The sequence below is a fragment of the Panicum hallii genome, chromosome 9 (assembly GCF_002211085.1).
Source record: "Panicum hallii strain FIL2 chromosome 9, PHallii_v3.1, whole genome shotgun sequence".
In the NCBI taxonomy this organism is placed as follows: domain Eukaryota; kingdom Viridiplantae; phylum Streptophyta; class Magnoliopsida; order Poales; family Poaceae; genus Panicum; species Panicum hallii.
Genome location: NC_038050.1, coordinates 67,189,684 through 67,205,227, shown reverse-complemented (window position 1 = coordinate 67,205,227; position 15,544 = coordinate 67,189,684). Strand labels below are relative to the sequence as shown.

General features: G+C 43.6%; 1 protein-coding gene across 8 annotated transcripts; it reads left to right on the top strand.

The window, feature by feature from the left end:
* Positions 1 to 596: 596 nt before the first annotated feature.
* On the top strand, positions 597 to 6,199 carry LOC112873827. 8 transcript variants are annotated; one of them, XR_003224828.1, is made up of 8 exons: positions 597 to 3,178; positions 3,277 to 3,288; positions 3,367 to 3,545; positions 4,212 to 4,271; positions 4,351 to 4,496; positions 4,612 to 4,699; positions 4,790 to 5,014; positions 5,114 to 6,196. XR_003224828.1 is itself a non-coding variant. In XM_025936906.1 (6 exons), exons 1-5 carry the CDS (start codon positions 3,156 to 3,158, stop codon positions 4,942 to 4,944), a joined length of 588 nt encoding a protein of 195 aa, XP_025792691.1. In that variant the 5' UTR covers positions 597 to 3,155; the 3' UTR covers positions 4,945 to 5,014; positions 5,114 to 6,195. The 8 variants fall into 8 exon arrangements, 2 of the variants coding, with proteins under 2 accessions (XP_025792691.1, XP_025792690.1); XR_003224829.1 differs by having other exon boundaries at positions 3,370 to 3,545; positions 5,114 to 6,195; XR_003224830.1 differs by having other exon boundaries at positions 597 to 3,288; positions 4,825 to 5,014; positions 5,114 to 6,199.
* The last annotated feature ends 9,345 nt before the right edge of the window (positions 6,200 to 15,544 follow it).

Here is a 15,544-nt window from a genome sequence, read left to right as displayed (position 1 = left end):
AAAACAATACTGGAAGAACGGCTAGACGCATATTTATTAAGTATTTATAGCAAACAATAATAAGCTTGAAATCATCTGAAATTGTAATTGGGCCGAAATCATCTGAAAATCGCCTGAAGGCGATGGCACAACGCGAGCTACATAGCTCCCACGGCCGCCAGCTCCCCGGGCTACTGCGCGTCGGGGCAGGCCATCCCGCTTAGCCTGCTCCCCGAGGAAGACGAGATAAAGGAGGCGTGCGCCACTTCGGCTACTTCTTCCTAGTGGATCGAGCCGGATCGTGCTAAGACATTGGGCCAGGATGAGCTGTGCAACTGGGCGGGCCGCGAGGCCAGTCACGGCCCACGGCCCACTAACTAACCCCTTCCTGCCCAGTTTAGGCCATCACTGACCAGCAGTTTTTCCTCGATCGATGGAATAATTGTGCAAGGACTAGGAGTAGTGAAAAAGAACGGAATTCCTAAACGAAAAGAATCGATGCTGAGACACTTCTACAATTTCCGAAAGGAAACAGTTTCCAATATAACTGTTCCTTTTTTTCCCAAATAAACTGGTAACTTTACAATTCAAAGTTCAGAACATCGTCGTTCCTCAAAATGGGCGAGTAAACCAAACCCTTCAGTATTGCTATTTTGTAATAACCTGTAGCCACCGGTGAGATCAATTTCAGGACGTGAGCAATCACAAGAGGAAATCGGAGAAGAGGATCTCTGTAATCTGAGGAGGAAGACGCTCTTCCTTTTCCTCTTCTGTTTCTCTTTCTCAATTTATCGTTCGATGGATATGCCTAGCAGCTGTTTTATAGTCCTGGTCCTGGACTGTGACTCGGCAAATGGGCTTGACAATCTTGCACTTCTCTTGGATCCTGGCATCATCATTGGGGTCATGACATTACCGCCGCCGCGAAACACAGCTTGTCCCTAAGCTGGCAAGCTATCGTATTCAGGAATTGCTTGAACACAACATCATAGCATCTGGTCCACCAATAACTCCCATTGCAGCACTTGCACTCGCACCCAATCCATTGCATGATATCAAGTTGCATAATACCTGGATCCCACTGCCTTCGAATTGAAGAGACTAGTTTCTGTACCAGTTCACGGTATCTCATTCCAATAGAACATCTTAATTGGAAGTATATAGCAGCCAACCAGCCACCACTATCGACGAAGACACCACCCTGATAACGATCAATTTCTGGAAAATATTGTAATTTTTAAGTCTGCGAATCTCCAGGTCCCATGATAGAATTTCACAGAAATCCTAAGCACGACCACCAACTGTCAGTGTCATACCCATGATCATATCAGTTCCATAGGATACTCTCCAAATTGGACCAGCCAAAGAACCATTGCAAAAAAGAAGTAATATAATAGAACCTTATGGTAGTCCACCCATGCAATGTACAGATCATGTTTGGCCAAACAAATGAGGTCCTGCAACTTCTGCCCTCTAAGCATATCTATCTTCACTGATCTGTGTTCATGTTGCAGCTCCCATTCTCCGGGGCTGAAACCATTTCTTCTCCATGAAGGACTTTTGTCAAAAAACAAATGAGCATGGTGGCATTTCAGCTATCACATAGTGAGCCCTACCTTTTTCTTGCCTCTCATCAAAGATCACCAGGTTCGATGGTCACAATTCATCTCCTGCCCAACACATGCTTCATAAAGGACAAGGAATAAATTATCCTAGCTGCGTTGGTCAAGACATTATGGAGAGAAGTAATCAGCACCATACTCCGAGCATATAGAGAGCAGCACCATACCAAAACCAGCTCCATGTTCTCCCAGATGCAAGTTCCCATTGGATTTGCCATCATCAACCACCTTGAGCTCAGCATCTCATCCACATCCTGTATAACAGTTGGCTTTGTATCCTGTTTGGTCACATAATCACTGCCGAGTGCTAATTTTTGCAACACCTCCTCATGTGTGTCAAGGTCAGATGACATGTCCTCGTCCCATACAACATCCTTGTGAGGCATTTCATCAAACTCCAGTCCTGCATCGCTCTCTATCAGCATTGGGTGAACCTTCTTGCACTACATTTGGTCGTCCACCCCATGAGCTAGCTGCTGCAACAAACCATCCTGGGAGTCAATGTGTTGCAACAATTTTGCATCCACACCCAACGCTAGTTGCTGCAATAGACTTTCATGTGTGTTAATGCTATCTTGCATCTCCTCATCCCATGTAATCTTAAGAGGCATTGCATCGAACAAGGGGTGCACGCTTCCCTGTTGTGGCATTCCAACAAACACCTTGGAGGCATAACGCAGAGTAGGTGCTTGCTGCAGCAAATTGATGCCACCCTCACTCGAAATCACCTCACCTGGTAATTGTGGAGGATGACAGCACCCCACCAAGACCTCCTCACGCTGCCCAATTGACCACATCTGATCTAGGTGCTTTTCGCAGTCACGAATTCCATCTGCTTCATGAACTGCCACTGGTTTGTTCCAACCCGTGCGGGGCCTTCTGCTCTCCATCACACACCACTCCGACTGCACTGCCGTCACACCCATCGCCTCCTATGAGAAGATTCAAAGTCTACTGCCGCCTTGCGCCGCACCAATCGCCAAAATCAGACCAGGAAGAAAAGGGGAAAGATTCGCAGTTGCTTGCACCGCAAATCCAGCCAGCGTGGGAAAGGGATTAGAGGAAAATAAATGTGCCCAGGTGCTGCGCTGGAACACTTCAATCTCACCCAACCAATCCCGTTTGCCTATGAATTTGGCTCGCCAACCTACGAACTTCGCCCTGATAACTGACCTCCGATACCACTATAACAACCCGTAGTCACCGGTGAGATCAATTCCGGGACGTGAGCAATCACAAGAGGAATTCGGAGAAGGGGATCTCCGTAACCTGAGGAGGAAGACGCTCTTCCTTTTCCTCTTCTGTTCTCTTTCTCAATTTCTCGTTCGATAAATATGCCTAGCAGTTGTTTTGTAGTCTTGGTCTTAGCTCTGACTCGGCAAATGGGTTTGACAATTTTGGATTTCTCTTAGATCATGGCATTATTATTGGGGAAACCTTCTTACCTTTGTATCTCATTGCACAGAACACAAAGGCTGGCAGATTCAGGAAACACAACCCTGCCATGATCAGTAGAGTCGATCCAAATGCCCTTCATTCATAGAATCGATCCAAATGCCCTTCATTCAAGTTATCAGGTATCCACCTCGGACTGCCTCCTCCGACAGTGAACACAGGCACAAGAGAAACGATGAACACATAACCTATTTGCCTATTCATCAACCCCAACTCAAAGATTACAGTAAATGTATCGTATCTTTCTTTTTATCTTTTTTTACTTTTAAAGCTCGTATTGTTTCCATAAAAGATTTTTAATTTGGTTCAGCAGGCAAATTAAAGCGGCAACGGCAACGGGCGATTGCTGCGGCGGCGACGCGGTTGGCGATTCCTGCGGCGCGACGCGGCGGGCGATTCCTGCGGCGGCGACGCGGCGGGCGGCTGCCGAGGCCTCAGACGCGACGGCGACGGCCCCACGCCGCTCTCCCTTCAGGTTGCTTTCCAACGGTAATCGCGCCGCTCTCCTCTTCCCCTCTCCTCTCCCGTGCCCTATGATTACTTTAGCTGCATCGATCTTTCTAGTTGCTGGTAGAATGCACGCTCAAATTGCAGACAAAATATGCAGTTCAAGCTAGGAAAGTTAGGATCAAACTATCTACGCCTTTTTACTTCTACCTTTTTACATCATAATTGTATCCTAAATACATTGTTTCTACTTTGCACCGGCTAGAGTTGGAGATGAATCGTATTTCTGACTTGTGCGAACAACTAAAATACTAACAGTGCTGCTATTTTTCAGTTTTCACTGTTCATATATTTTCTAGGAGTACTGGTGAGAAGTACTAAATATATGCATCAGGCTACGACCTAAAATAATGTCTACCAGCCATATTAGTTGAAATTGTAATAGCCTCTTTCTTCCAGTTTGGGAAATTATTTCAGCTTTTCTTGCAGCATGCTCTCAGCCACTTTTCATGTTGAAGGCCTACTAGTGTTTACTTTATGACGACTTGATCTTGTAGCACTAGATAAATTACTGGCTCATAAACAAAGCTTTTAGAACAGATTGCATCTTCCATTTTCATGGTTTCTTAGCCTTAGTGGGCCGTGCTGTTCTTAGCCTTCCTGTTTTCTTTACTCCTCTCAAATCTTTCCCTCAATGTTCTTTAACAGGATAAGTACTTTTCAATAGGGTCTTATTGAACAACAAAAGATATTCTTAGCTACCAATCAGTAAGTGAAAACTTTGTATCCAACCATTTCTATTTATGGCTATTTGACAATTTCGTAAGTCTATTTTCTATATTTACAGCGGTAGTCCAAATCATACGAGGAACTAGAAGTGAAAAATACACAGCTAAAGATTGGTTATGTGAAGTTTGTGGGAATTTCAACAAGGTCAACCATTTCTTGATTTTTTATCTCCCATTCTTCCATTGTGGAATGTGCAAGAAAATGGTATGCCTTGATAAACTTCATTTACCTTTTTGTACTTTAGATGCTAGGTCATGTATTTGCTTAAAATGCACTTATTCTACTTAGATACTAATCATTATTTTTTTTCCGCTTTCAGTACAATGGTATTGTTTACTTTAACTTGGTTGACGTCGAAGTCAATGGGAAGTCTATTTTACCAGAAGTAAAACATCAAAGAAGGCGGCGTAAGTGTTTGAAATATGCTGCTTTATTAGTTAGTCTTTCGTTCAAAAAATTGATGGTTTTATAGTTATATTTTGCATTCTTTGTTTCAGTGGAATGTACTTCTTATGCATTCGCACATGCTCAGGAGCTCAATGACATTGTGGAAAATATTATCTTAGATGATGGTTCTCCTATTGATGCTGTGGATCCTATGATACTAGCTGATACCTACAATATGATGTTTGGTGAAAAAAAAACAGAGTAGGGTATTCTGGCCCGCACAAAATGCTTTATAAGGTCTCATTCTGAAAGAGTATAGTCGGAGAACTGTGAAGGTAAACTAATTGTATATCTTTTCGTAAATTTATTTGCCAAAACTATGCTTTAGGAATGACTAGCTAATTTACTCTTTTACTGTTGTGTTCTAAATTCAGGACACAGAAAGATCAACACATTCAGATGTTACTGCTGTGAGTTTGGGTAAAGTGGAGCATATCTGTCAGTGTAGAGGAGCGGGCAGCAACGGCGGGCCAGCCGGCGGCGGCGTGGCCGAGTTCCCAGCGACCTGGGCAAGGATAAACAAAACCAGAGGGAGCACCATGAGGAGGATGAAGAGGCGAACCCATTTTTGTGGTTAGCTCATGTAGAGGAGGTCGGGAGGTAGATGCTCACCGTGGAGGTCAAGGTGGCGTCTAGGGTTCGTTGGCGGGGAGCTCCTTCGGCGCTTGGCTGGCATGGCTGGTTGGTTGGGGAGGTTGGGGAGCTCACGCTAGCTCCTGGTGCAACCAATCGGAGGAGGATGGTGGCTTCGGTAGGGTGAATTTGGGAATGGGGCGGAGCTCGGGCATGGGGCTGCCATGGCGGCCGGCGGCACTCTAGCGCAGGCGCGGTGGTGATGGGAGGCCGCGCGGGAGGTGAAAGAAGCGCGGGAAGAGGAGCGCGGGAGGAGAAAGAGGCACGCGCGGAGCGGATGGCGAGGCGCGTGCGCTCGGCAAAGATAGCCAGCAGAGGTCCGGGGATGCTGAGCGCGATACATTGGCGAGGACGAAAGCTGAGTCCGTTGGATGGCCTTTTCACCAGTTTTTATTTTTTTACCTAACCAAGTCCATTTAGCTAATCTGTTGGAGTTGCTCTTAGATGAGTTTATATAGCAACAAATACCATGGGTGTCAAAACAAACTGAGTAGAGATTCAATCACCCAAAACCATTCATTGTGCTCTCATTTCAGGTGCATATACTGCTAGTTGGAAAGCGAGTTTGCAAGCTACTATTACTTTATCTACCACTGAAGCCCAGTACATGACTATTTCTGAGGCACTCAAAGAACCAATTTGGTTGAAAAGTTTGTACATTGAGTGTTATGGTGATACTTCTCGTATCACTATATTTTGTGATAGTCAAAGTGCTATATACCTTACAAAGCATCATGTTCCACGAGAGAACAAAGCATATTGATGTTAGACATCACTATATTCAAGGTGTTATGGCCCAAGGTAGTATTAAAGTATGCAAGGTTGACACTCATGACAATCCTGTAGATATGATGATAAAGTATGTTCGTACTACTAAGTTTGAGCTTTTCTCAAGATTAATTGGTGTTGCAACTTAGTCCGTGGGATTTCTATTTGATGCACTAGCCTATCAACCTATGCTATACTCCCGCACGGACTAATTAGAATTAATATAAAAATAAGATTTATAGCTAATAATTATAATTATCTATCTCATGCTCTCTTTCATCTATTAAATATTCTAGCATATACTCTAAAATACATATTTATCATTATCTAGTTGCAATAGATTTTATTTATATATTTATATATTTAATTGAACTATTTATTTATAAATTGGTATTCTTATCTCTTCCATCATATAAGAATACATGGTGACACATATCATGAATAGTATTTTATATAAACAATAATATAAATAATATATTAATAATGATATAAATAGTAATTTAGAATTTTATATTGATGCACTTTAACATTTTTTTATAATTATAAAATTTATATTTAGATTTAGAGGTTATCTTACCTTTTAACAATGATATAATTGGATAATTTATGTGCAATTTAAGGGTTATTTGCATTATTTTTATAATGGCATAACTTAGGTGGGTAATTTACACACGAAGATTAGGGTTATTTTAGATTTTTTTTTTTATAATGGCAGAGGTGGGTAATTTAGATGCATATTTAGGGGGTTACTTTAGTCTATTTTTATAATAGCAGAGGTGGATAATTTATTAGGAAAGATAACAGATTCAATGACTAGAGTTGTTGGATTGATGGTCGGATATTTCTAATTTTTGTGAGAATTTTTAGGATTTCTCTATTCTTTTAGAGTGTTCATTTAGGTCCTAGGTGGCTTTATGTGGAGGTTTTAAAAGGAGCCTCCAATTAGTAATAGTAACAATTAGTATAGTAAGATGGTGATTGTTGTTCACTGAAGAGATTCAATTAATGATTCTTTATTTGATACAAGAAGAGAATTCTGTCTCAAGGTGAAGTTTGTTAGTTATGATCTGGTTTTCCAAGTCTCCTGTATACGTCTACTTTTGGACTGAATAAATTTGCTTCTTCCAAATTGGCGAGGTATTTCTATGGTTACATACATACATACATATATATATATACACACGCGCGCGCGCACATGCATCTACAATATCTGCATGCATTGCGTTTTCTCCGGCCACTCAAGTTTCTCCAAGCGAGTTGATACACAGTGCAGCGAGTCATTTTGGAAGGAGGGGACGAAAGAACGAAGTTTGGAGGTGGCGTCGTGGCGATCGAGGAGAGTTTTGTTTCCTTGAGGCAACGAACATGGCGATCGACTGGAGATAACACGGAGGAAAGAGATTTGCTTCACATGGAGAAAGTACGGAGCACCGGCCGGGTAAACAGAACAAACTGAACACAGTTTACGTTACGATGTGGGAGGCATACATGGCCACCGGCGGCCTCGGACCCGATACAGAGGGCACAACAAAGAACAGGGAAAGAGAAACAGGCCAGACAGCCAGAACAGGGGGCTCGGCTAGGGGGCTAATCCCAAACACAAGGGGTACGGCGGAGTCGAGACGCAGCTATCTCTCGCCGGCGAGCACACAACTGAACACAAAGGAGGCGCCCAACTGACATAATCTTTTATTATACTACTCTTAAATCAGTAGAGCTGACAAAACGCACCTAAAGAGCTGCGTGGTGGGTGGGTCTTGTCTAACTGGCTCTCATTACTTGTTATCTTTTGGAGACATAATGTGGCACCACGAGTTGTTTGTTGGTGTGTCATCAGCTTCTCCCATCAGTCCTGGCCTGCTGAGGATCGTCTCCGCCGATGGCCAAACGTTCTTGTCTAGTACATTAATAGTGACGGAACGACCTAAGGAAAATTCAGTGAAAATCAGGGGGGAAAAAAGCCCGCAATTTTTATTGTATCCATTCTGTATAACTTTGAGGTTATATGACTTATCTTTTGTGACTCCTGTACAAATGTCGAATTTAATATCAACTTTCCAAACCAATGTTTAAGTTAAAAGCCCTTCGAATTTGGGTTCCGAATTTATGTTGAGAAAAATTGGCTTTTCTTCACCAACATGATGATGTTTGCAGTTCTTACTTGCATTATTGTTGATGACGTAAACAATAGCAGCAGAGAGAACTTCGAGAACAATATGCTATGACCTTTATACTCTCTATGCATGACTTAAGATATAACTTCTACGTACGTCTAACTGGTATAAGATCGAAAAGTCACCCATGCCTAGAGCGTGTACAGGTTTAATTTACAGAAATAATCAATGGAGACTGCATAGTAGCTCCAGAATAAACGATCGACTGTTACTGTTTAAATTTACATATGAATCCAATGGTAGCCTTTAATTTGTTACAGAATTTATATATTATTCAAATACTTGTGGGTAAAGGTTACAAACAGTAAAGATGGTTAGAGAGAGTTAATAATTACTACCTTCGTTGCCGTTTTTCTCGGTGCCTTCGCCCTTAGCCTTGCTAGCCGGGTCTGTACCCAAACAAAAAGCCTATGAGTATTAAAAAAAATTCCTTTGAATGCAGAACTCCTAGCTTACTACTCGCAAAAAAAATTTAAAAAAAGAGAGAGAGTCTTAAATAAAAGAGGCTTGCAAGGGTTCTCCATGGTTCTGTCTATGTGTGGAATCTCCTCTTGTAGTATTCATTACTGAAGAGTTTGGAAATAGTAAGATTTATGTGTAGCAATGTACAAAGCAGGTATATATGCCTCTTTTGATTGCAACGTTCCTACCTTCTATGATTCGCCTTAGTCAAAAACAAGGTACGGAAACGACTGAATAGTTGTGAAATGGGCGCTAAGGTCCGCTGTATCCATATATAATGCTAGGCGAACCAAGTAAATATGCATGAAGTAGACAAGCAGGAAAGGCGGGCTGGGTGGAGTTATGCAAAAATGTCTTGTGTGCATAGAAGTTCATTGCCTGTAACGTCTACTCATCATGATACTTGTTCAAGGCGCATAACAAAGGGAAAGGTGACAGATTGTCAAGGAATAATGAAAAAACATACTTGTTCTGTCAGCAACCCGTTTCTTTCTCTATTGCTGCAGAGCAAGGAGTGTTGTTTCACAGCTGAGGATTTCAGAAGTCAGAAGAAACTGCAGAGAAGTGTGTTCCTTTCCTAGTGGATAGTCCTCTACGTACTCAACTACTAGAGAGCTACCCGGGCTATATAATGTTGCCGAGCAAGCGGTGAGGACAGGGATCTGATCACAGAAGAATAGCGTGACACCACACGATCAGGAGTGAAGTTGCATTAGCTCTTCTGCTACAGAGCGCGGTACTAATGTGATTCGATTTGATAGCCTGTGAGGTCACATAATCACCAGGACATGCAAATGGTCCTTCACTCACATGAGCTCTTTCAGTCTTTCACCACCAGTACTGGAAAACAACCGGAAGACCATGGTGCACTGCGGATGAGAGGTAGTGACATATATATAGATCATCTGTAGTGTAAAGAGAATCCTTTCGCGTGCGTTTGACTCAGTTTGTTGGTCTTTCGTCTTGGAAGTCTTGCAACAGCTTGGATTTACTAGGCTTTCAGTGCAATCAAATACCGGGCATCAATCTATGCAGATGACCTAGTGATCTTTTCCAAGCCATTGCCAAGAGATCCTATTATTCTTCTAGCCATTCTTGAGCTCTTTGCGGGTGCTTCAGGATTGAGAACCAATGTGGACATGTGCCAAATTATGCCGATCAGGTGTGATGAAGCAACGGTCGATTTGGCATTCCAATACTTCCCATGCTAGTTATCGTCTTTCCCTTGTCGATACTTGGGCATTCCACTTTCAGAAGAAAATTCCGAAGCTCTGCAGCAGTGGGTTTGTCGTAGACGCTCTGGTTCTTCTTACATCTTGGTTAATCTGGAAGAAGCGCAACCAACGAGCCGGGTGTTCAATAGGGTCGCTGCAATGCCAATCATCTTACTTTGTCAAAGAATTAGGGAGGAACGATGCCAATGGATATTCTAGCAGAGAATCGGCACCAGCAGTCGTTAATCACGCTTCTACGACTCAGAATTTGTGGTTAGAGCTTTGTCGCACAAATGTTGCATGTATCATCTTCTTTTTTAGTATTTCCGGTCCAGATCGAATAGTTTGGATTGAGAACATTGTAAGGTCGCACTTTCTTCTCTTTCTCTTAATAAAACATGTGCCTTGCCATGTTTGCGAAAAAAGTATCTATGAGAAAACTTCTCACCCCAAGAGTGTTGTATTCATGAACGATTGCACTTTCGTTAATCTACTTGCTAATTATTTCATTTGCTTGTGAGGCAGCTGAGGTGATCAGATATTGTGAGATCAGAGTCACAAGTAAAACCGAGTCTTGTGATTCAATGCGATACTGCGTGAGGTCACATAATCAGAAGGACATCCCACATCCGTGCTAGCGGCTGTTGTATGAGATCACACAATCACAAGTGAAACTGAGTCTGCGATTCAACGGGGATACTGTGTGAAGTCAAATAATGAGGACATCTCTCTAGTTTTTCTTTTATTTAATAAGAGAGTAGAACGCGCAAGCAGCTGTTGTTCTTTCTACTACTAAGAAGTTGGCGAGCCACTTTAGTTGAAACCTCTTTTATTTTATATAATTTTATACTTCTTTCGATTTCTTCCTTGACTCCAGAACTAGAAAATCATTCGCCCCTCATGTTTTAAAACCGTCGTCCCAGCATTCCCAAACTGATTGTTGGTTCGGGCGACGGCTTGATGTGTTGCTAGTCTACTGGGACGTCACTATGGAGTACTTGGAGGACGATCATGGTCAGTGTGGAGGGATGAAGATGTGAGAGGAATGGAGTTCGTGGTAGAGATCAACTTAGTGTGGTGTCTACGTGACAAGATATATTTATGAAGTGTTTGACAGACAAGTATGAAGAACGATTTTCACATCAAAAGTTTCTAAGAAGACAATAGATGCAAAGAGTTTTTTATTGCTGACAAGGATCAAGATAAGATCGAAGCAAAGACTTAGGGAAAGTGTGAAGGTTAGTCTTTCTACTTTTTTTTCTTAGTCTCTTTCACTCTTGTTGTATTAATTCCTCAGTTTCGAGGTTTAGAGTTTAAGAACTCTTATAACGTTTGGCTGTAGACGTTCATCGTTCGAGGCCGGGATTTTCCTTTATCTAAAAAATCCCAGCATTCCGTTTAAGGTGGCTTCTGACACGTGTTCATATCATGCTGACTCGGTGATGACGTGACAGACCCAGAGTGGACAGTGCTGCAGATTAAAAGCCAGACATAGCATAATTCAGGTTAAGTACAATAATATATTTCACTTAAAGCCAAAGTTTGGCGCATTTCAAAAGAAACATTGCTTCAGATAGCCAGTTACACGTCACTGGGATTAGCATATGCGTCACTGAGTGTAATATAACTTGAGAAACTTTGGAGGGAGCTTGGTCTCAGTTCATGGGATTTCATGCTTGGTCCACTCCATGGGCTTCAACTTGATGCAGGACACTGGGACCGCCAGTGCGGCAGTGCCTAGCGCGCGGTGATGAATTCGCTCGCAGCAATCGGTGGTCTCGCCCGCCGACGCGGCGATGGATTCGCCGGCAGCACGCGGTGGCGGCGGTGACCACTGACCAGCGCGCGGCGGAGGATTCTCTCGCAGCAAGCGCCAAGCGATGACCTCGCTCGTGGCATGACGACGGATTCGCCCGCAGCACGCGGCGGCGGCCCCGGGAGCAGCAGTGCTGTGCTGGCAAGAGGCGACGCGAATGGTGCCCGGCCAGCAGCGGTGGTGGCAACACCGGTGGAGACGCACGCGAACAGAAACGGTCAAAACGCATTCAAACTTAACCACACTGACCTAAACCGGTTTGATTGCTAAACCCAACTGAACCACACCATCACGCAGGTCAAACCATCTCCCACCGAAATAAAGCATGCCAAATAAGAAACCATTCCACCAAAACCAGGTTTAAACAAAACCGCTAGCAGCTTAAGTTAAGCCCCCAAAAAATACGACCTAAAATCCACACAAGCCCAGCCCAAACGGCCAGATAGATATCCATTTTGAGCTGAGCCTGGGCAGCGTCGGAGTGAAAAGGCACCCTGAAACGAGCCAAGCTCATATTCTATTGCGTAATTATTTTTCAGAGTAAAAATTTGCATAGAAATACCGGCCATCTGAAATGAGTCAGGCATTTTCTCTGGCCGGGCAAGGAGGAAGTTAAGCTCTACTCCAGATACCTTGGGGCCGAAAGCAGCATGAGATTATGAGAGGGTGGGAGTGAGAGAGAGAGCGAACCTCTTGGAGGAAGTTGTCTTCTTCTTCTAGCAGAGGACTTGACTTCTGTATAACTGGCCCATTAGCCCATGGAGTCCATGGCTCCCTGTCCTAGGATCAGAATGAAGAAATGAGGTTTCTATCCCTGAGAAAGGTGGAGAACATAGACAACATGAACATAAAAGAACGCATAGCGCAACTCTAGTTCAGACGTCTTAATCAAGTACGGGCAAAAGAAAATTTCTTCTTTCTAAAAAACATCCAAATTAAGGGAACAGCAACAGAAGCTGCAACACATGTACTTTGCATGAGATAATTGGTCCAGTTTTATAATACTCTTAGGACACAGAGAACACCCGTATGCCACTTATATTTTGGTATGAAAGTCATGTAACTGATTGATGAACTTTGAGAAGCTGATTATTTCCCTGGGAGAATCAAAACCCATGCTATGTTCTTAATCTGACAGAATTATGAAAAGCGGTTGCCTTTCATCAGCGAAATCAATACACTGACAACATCGCGCATGGCTCTATATACGTTTTTCATGGAACACCCAAAAAATACTAGCATCTATCAACACGTAAACGAGACCAGAAGTCGATTGATACCTGTAAAACTTTCTCTCATACCAGAGGGATGTCAGTAATGCATTCTATGCAAGTGAAACGTCACCGGTCACTAAAAAAATAATGAACAGACCCCACAAGGACGATCAGAACCTAATATCTATTGTGCAGCATAAAAACGCCATGCCCATCCTCAATGCGAGAATCCAATTCTGCGCTCGCGCGCTACAGCTCTTCCTGGCGCGCGACGTGACTGCAGCCCTCCCCCACCCACCTGACAGGTTGACGGACTAGGTATTCAATTTTTTTCTCTTTTAATTTTTATTTTTTTCCCATTACGTTCGTAATAGCAGGCGCTATCATTTCTTTTCCTTTCCTTTTTACCTTATATTATGTTTGAAGTTCTCTTAACAAATTTTTTATAAAATCGTACTAAAAATATACCAAGAATTGTATCTAGAAGTTGTATGATGAACTTGTGCGTAAAAAGATTGTGCGAGAAATCTTCCTAATAAAGATAACAACTTATAGAAGTTGTGCTAAAAAATTATCCTCCACAAATTATTTGAGAAAAAAGTATGTAACATTATATGTATTGCAAAAGTTGTGCTAAAAAATTATTCTTCAAGGAGTTGTTAGAAAAGATTTATACCTAAAAGCTGTGTGTATTTTAAAAGTTATGATGAGAATTTATCTTTCAGAATGTGTCTGCAAAAAATTATGCCCAAAAACTGTATTTACAAGTTAAAACTATCCAGAATAAGAAAGTTGTGGAAAAAAATTTCCAAAAAAGGAAAGACAGCTGATGTTGGAGATCAAGCGCTAGAAGCGCTCCTGGCGCGCGCTCATGGATTAGCATGCCCCTCCTCAATGTGAAAATGTCCCATCGAAGCCTACATTCCCGCCTCGCAGCGGCTGTCATATTGATCCGTCTGCCATCTTGCGGCCAAAAGCACCAATCGCCGACGGGGAATATCCACGGCGACTCTTGGCCGCCACCGGACCGGAGTGGATTTCCCTGGCCGGCCTCCCCCGCGGCTGGGGCAGCTTGCGTGGCACTTTCCTCCATCGCCACGGGCCACGGCTAAACAGCGAAGGCACAGAGAAGCATGAGGTGTCGGCGGATCAGAGGAGCGCGGCGTCTGCAGCGAGCACGAGCTCTTGAGAAAACGGTGGCGGCAAGTGCTCCTGCCGGCAATGGCGCAAGCAAGGAAGGGGACTGCAAGTGCTCCGGCGACGGCGAGGCATGGCATCAAGCGCCGGCATGCATGCTTGTATTCATCCCAGGGGCGGTCATTGCCTCAAACGCGTGTTCGTCAGTTCTGCGGCGGCGGCAAGGACGTCAGGACGACAGGGAGGGAAGGTAGGCACGGTCTGAGCGCGGGGGAGTTCCGGCGCGCCGCGGCGTCTGTTGCGATCCCGGGTTGGTCGGTATTTGGTATACCGACGGGGTGGACGTATCTGAAATACCGTCCGCCCCTTGGGTGCCTGAGGCCCGTCCGATCGGCTTCATGCGGCTCCGATCGGGTGGATCCGGGGAGGCGGGCTGCCTCGCCGAGCTCGGGGCTGGGGCATACGAATTTTTTAAAAAAAAGGGGTTAAAAGAATTAAATTCGAAAAAGGTGCCGATTTGAAAAATTTTCAAAAATAGTTACCCCGCCCTATCAACGGACGGGAGGCGTGGGGCCGGATACCTCCCGCCCATCCAACGGGCGGGAGGTGCCAAATCTTTTTCCAGACCCCTCCCGAGGGCTTCTTCGCGAATAAGAAACTTTTCTTATTCGCAAAGAGCCCCATCCCGTGGCGGCAAAGGCCCCTCCCGTGCCCGGATTTATGTCTTTCTTATTTTTTTCGAATTTATATTTTATAAACTATTTAAAATTCATATTTTTTTTAAATACAAGATTTATTCGCCATACTCTTTTGTATACATATAAAATTTTAGTTCAATTTTACGAAGAAGATTACTGTATCTAAAACTCGTATGAAGATGGTTAAATGATAATATTTTGCAACGTAGAATCCAAATATTACGATAGTACGATACATCAAACAATTAAAAATAAAATAGTATGATATAAAAAACAGTTTAAATATATAGAGTGCACCGGATCAGGAGTATCTACTCCGCCTGTCCCGGTCCTCGCGCTCTCTTGTTCCTCCCCCCTAGTTCTAGGTCGTCGGCGTATGTGCTCCTCCGAGTACGTGAGTGCATCTGGAGCACGGTGAGGACGAGGCGGAGGAGGCGTCGGCGTGAACGGGTCATCCTGGGTCTGTGGAGGTGAAGCGTCATACGTCTGGGAGGGACCAATGATGTCTGACCCGGTGCCGCCGTCCTCCAACTCCGATAAACTGACGCAGCCGCCGTCCCAGTCCAGCACACCGAACAGACTTCCGTGTGCAGGAGCTCCCATCGATCCTAAGTTTCAGCAATTCCCAGATTATTTTTTCCAGATTCTAAACTATTTAGAATATAAATTATACTAAAAATAATTGAAAA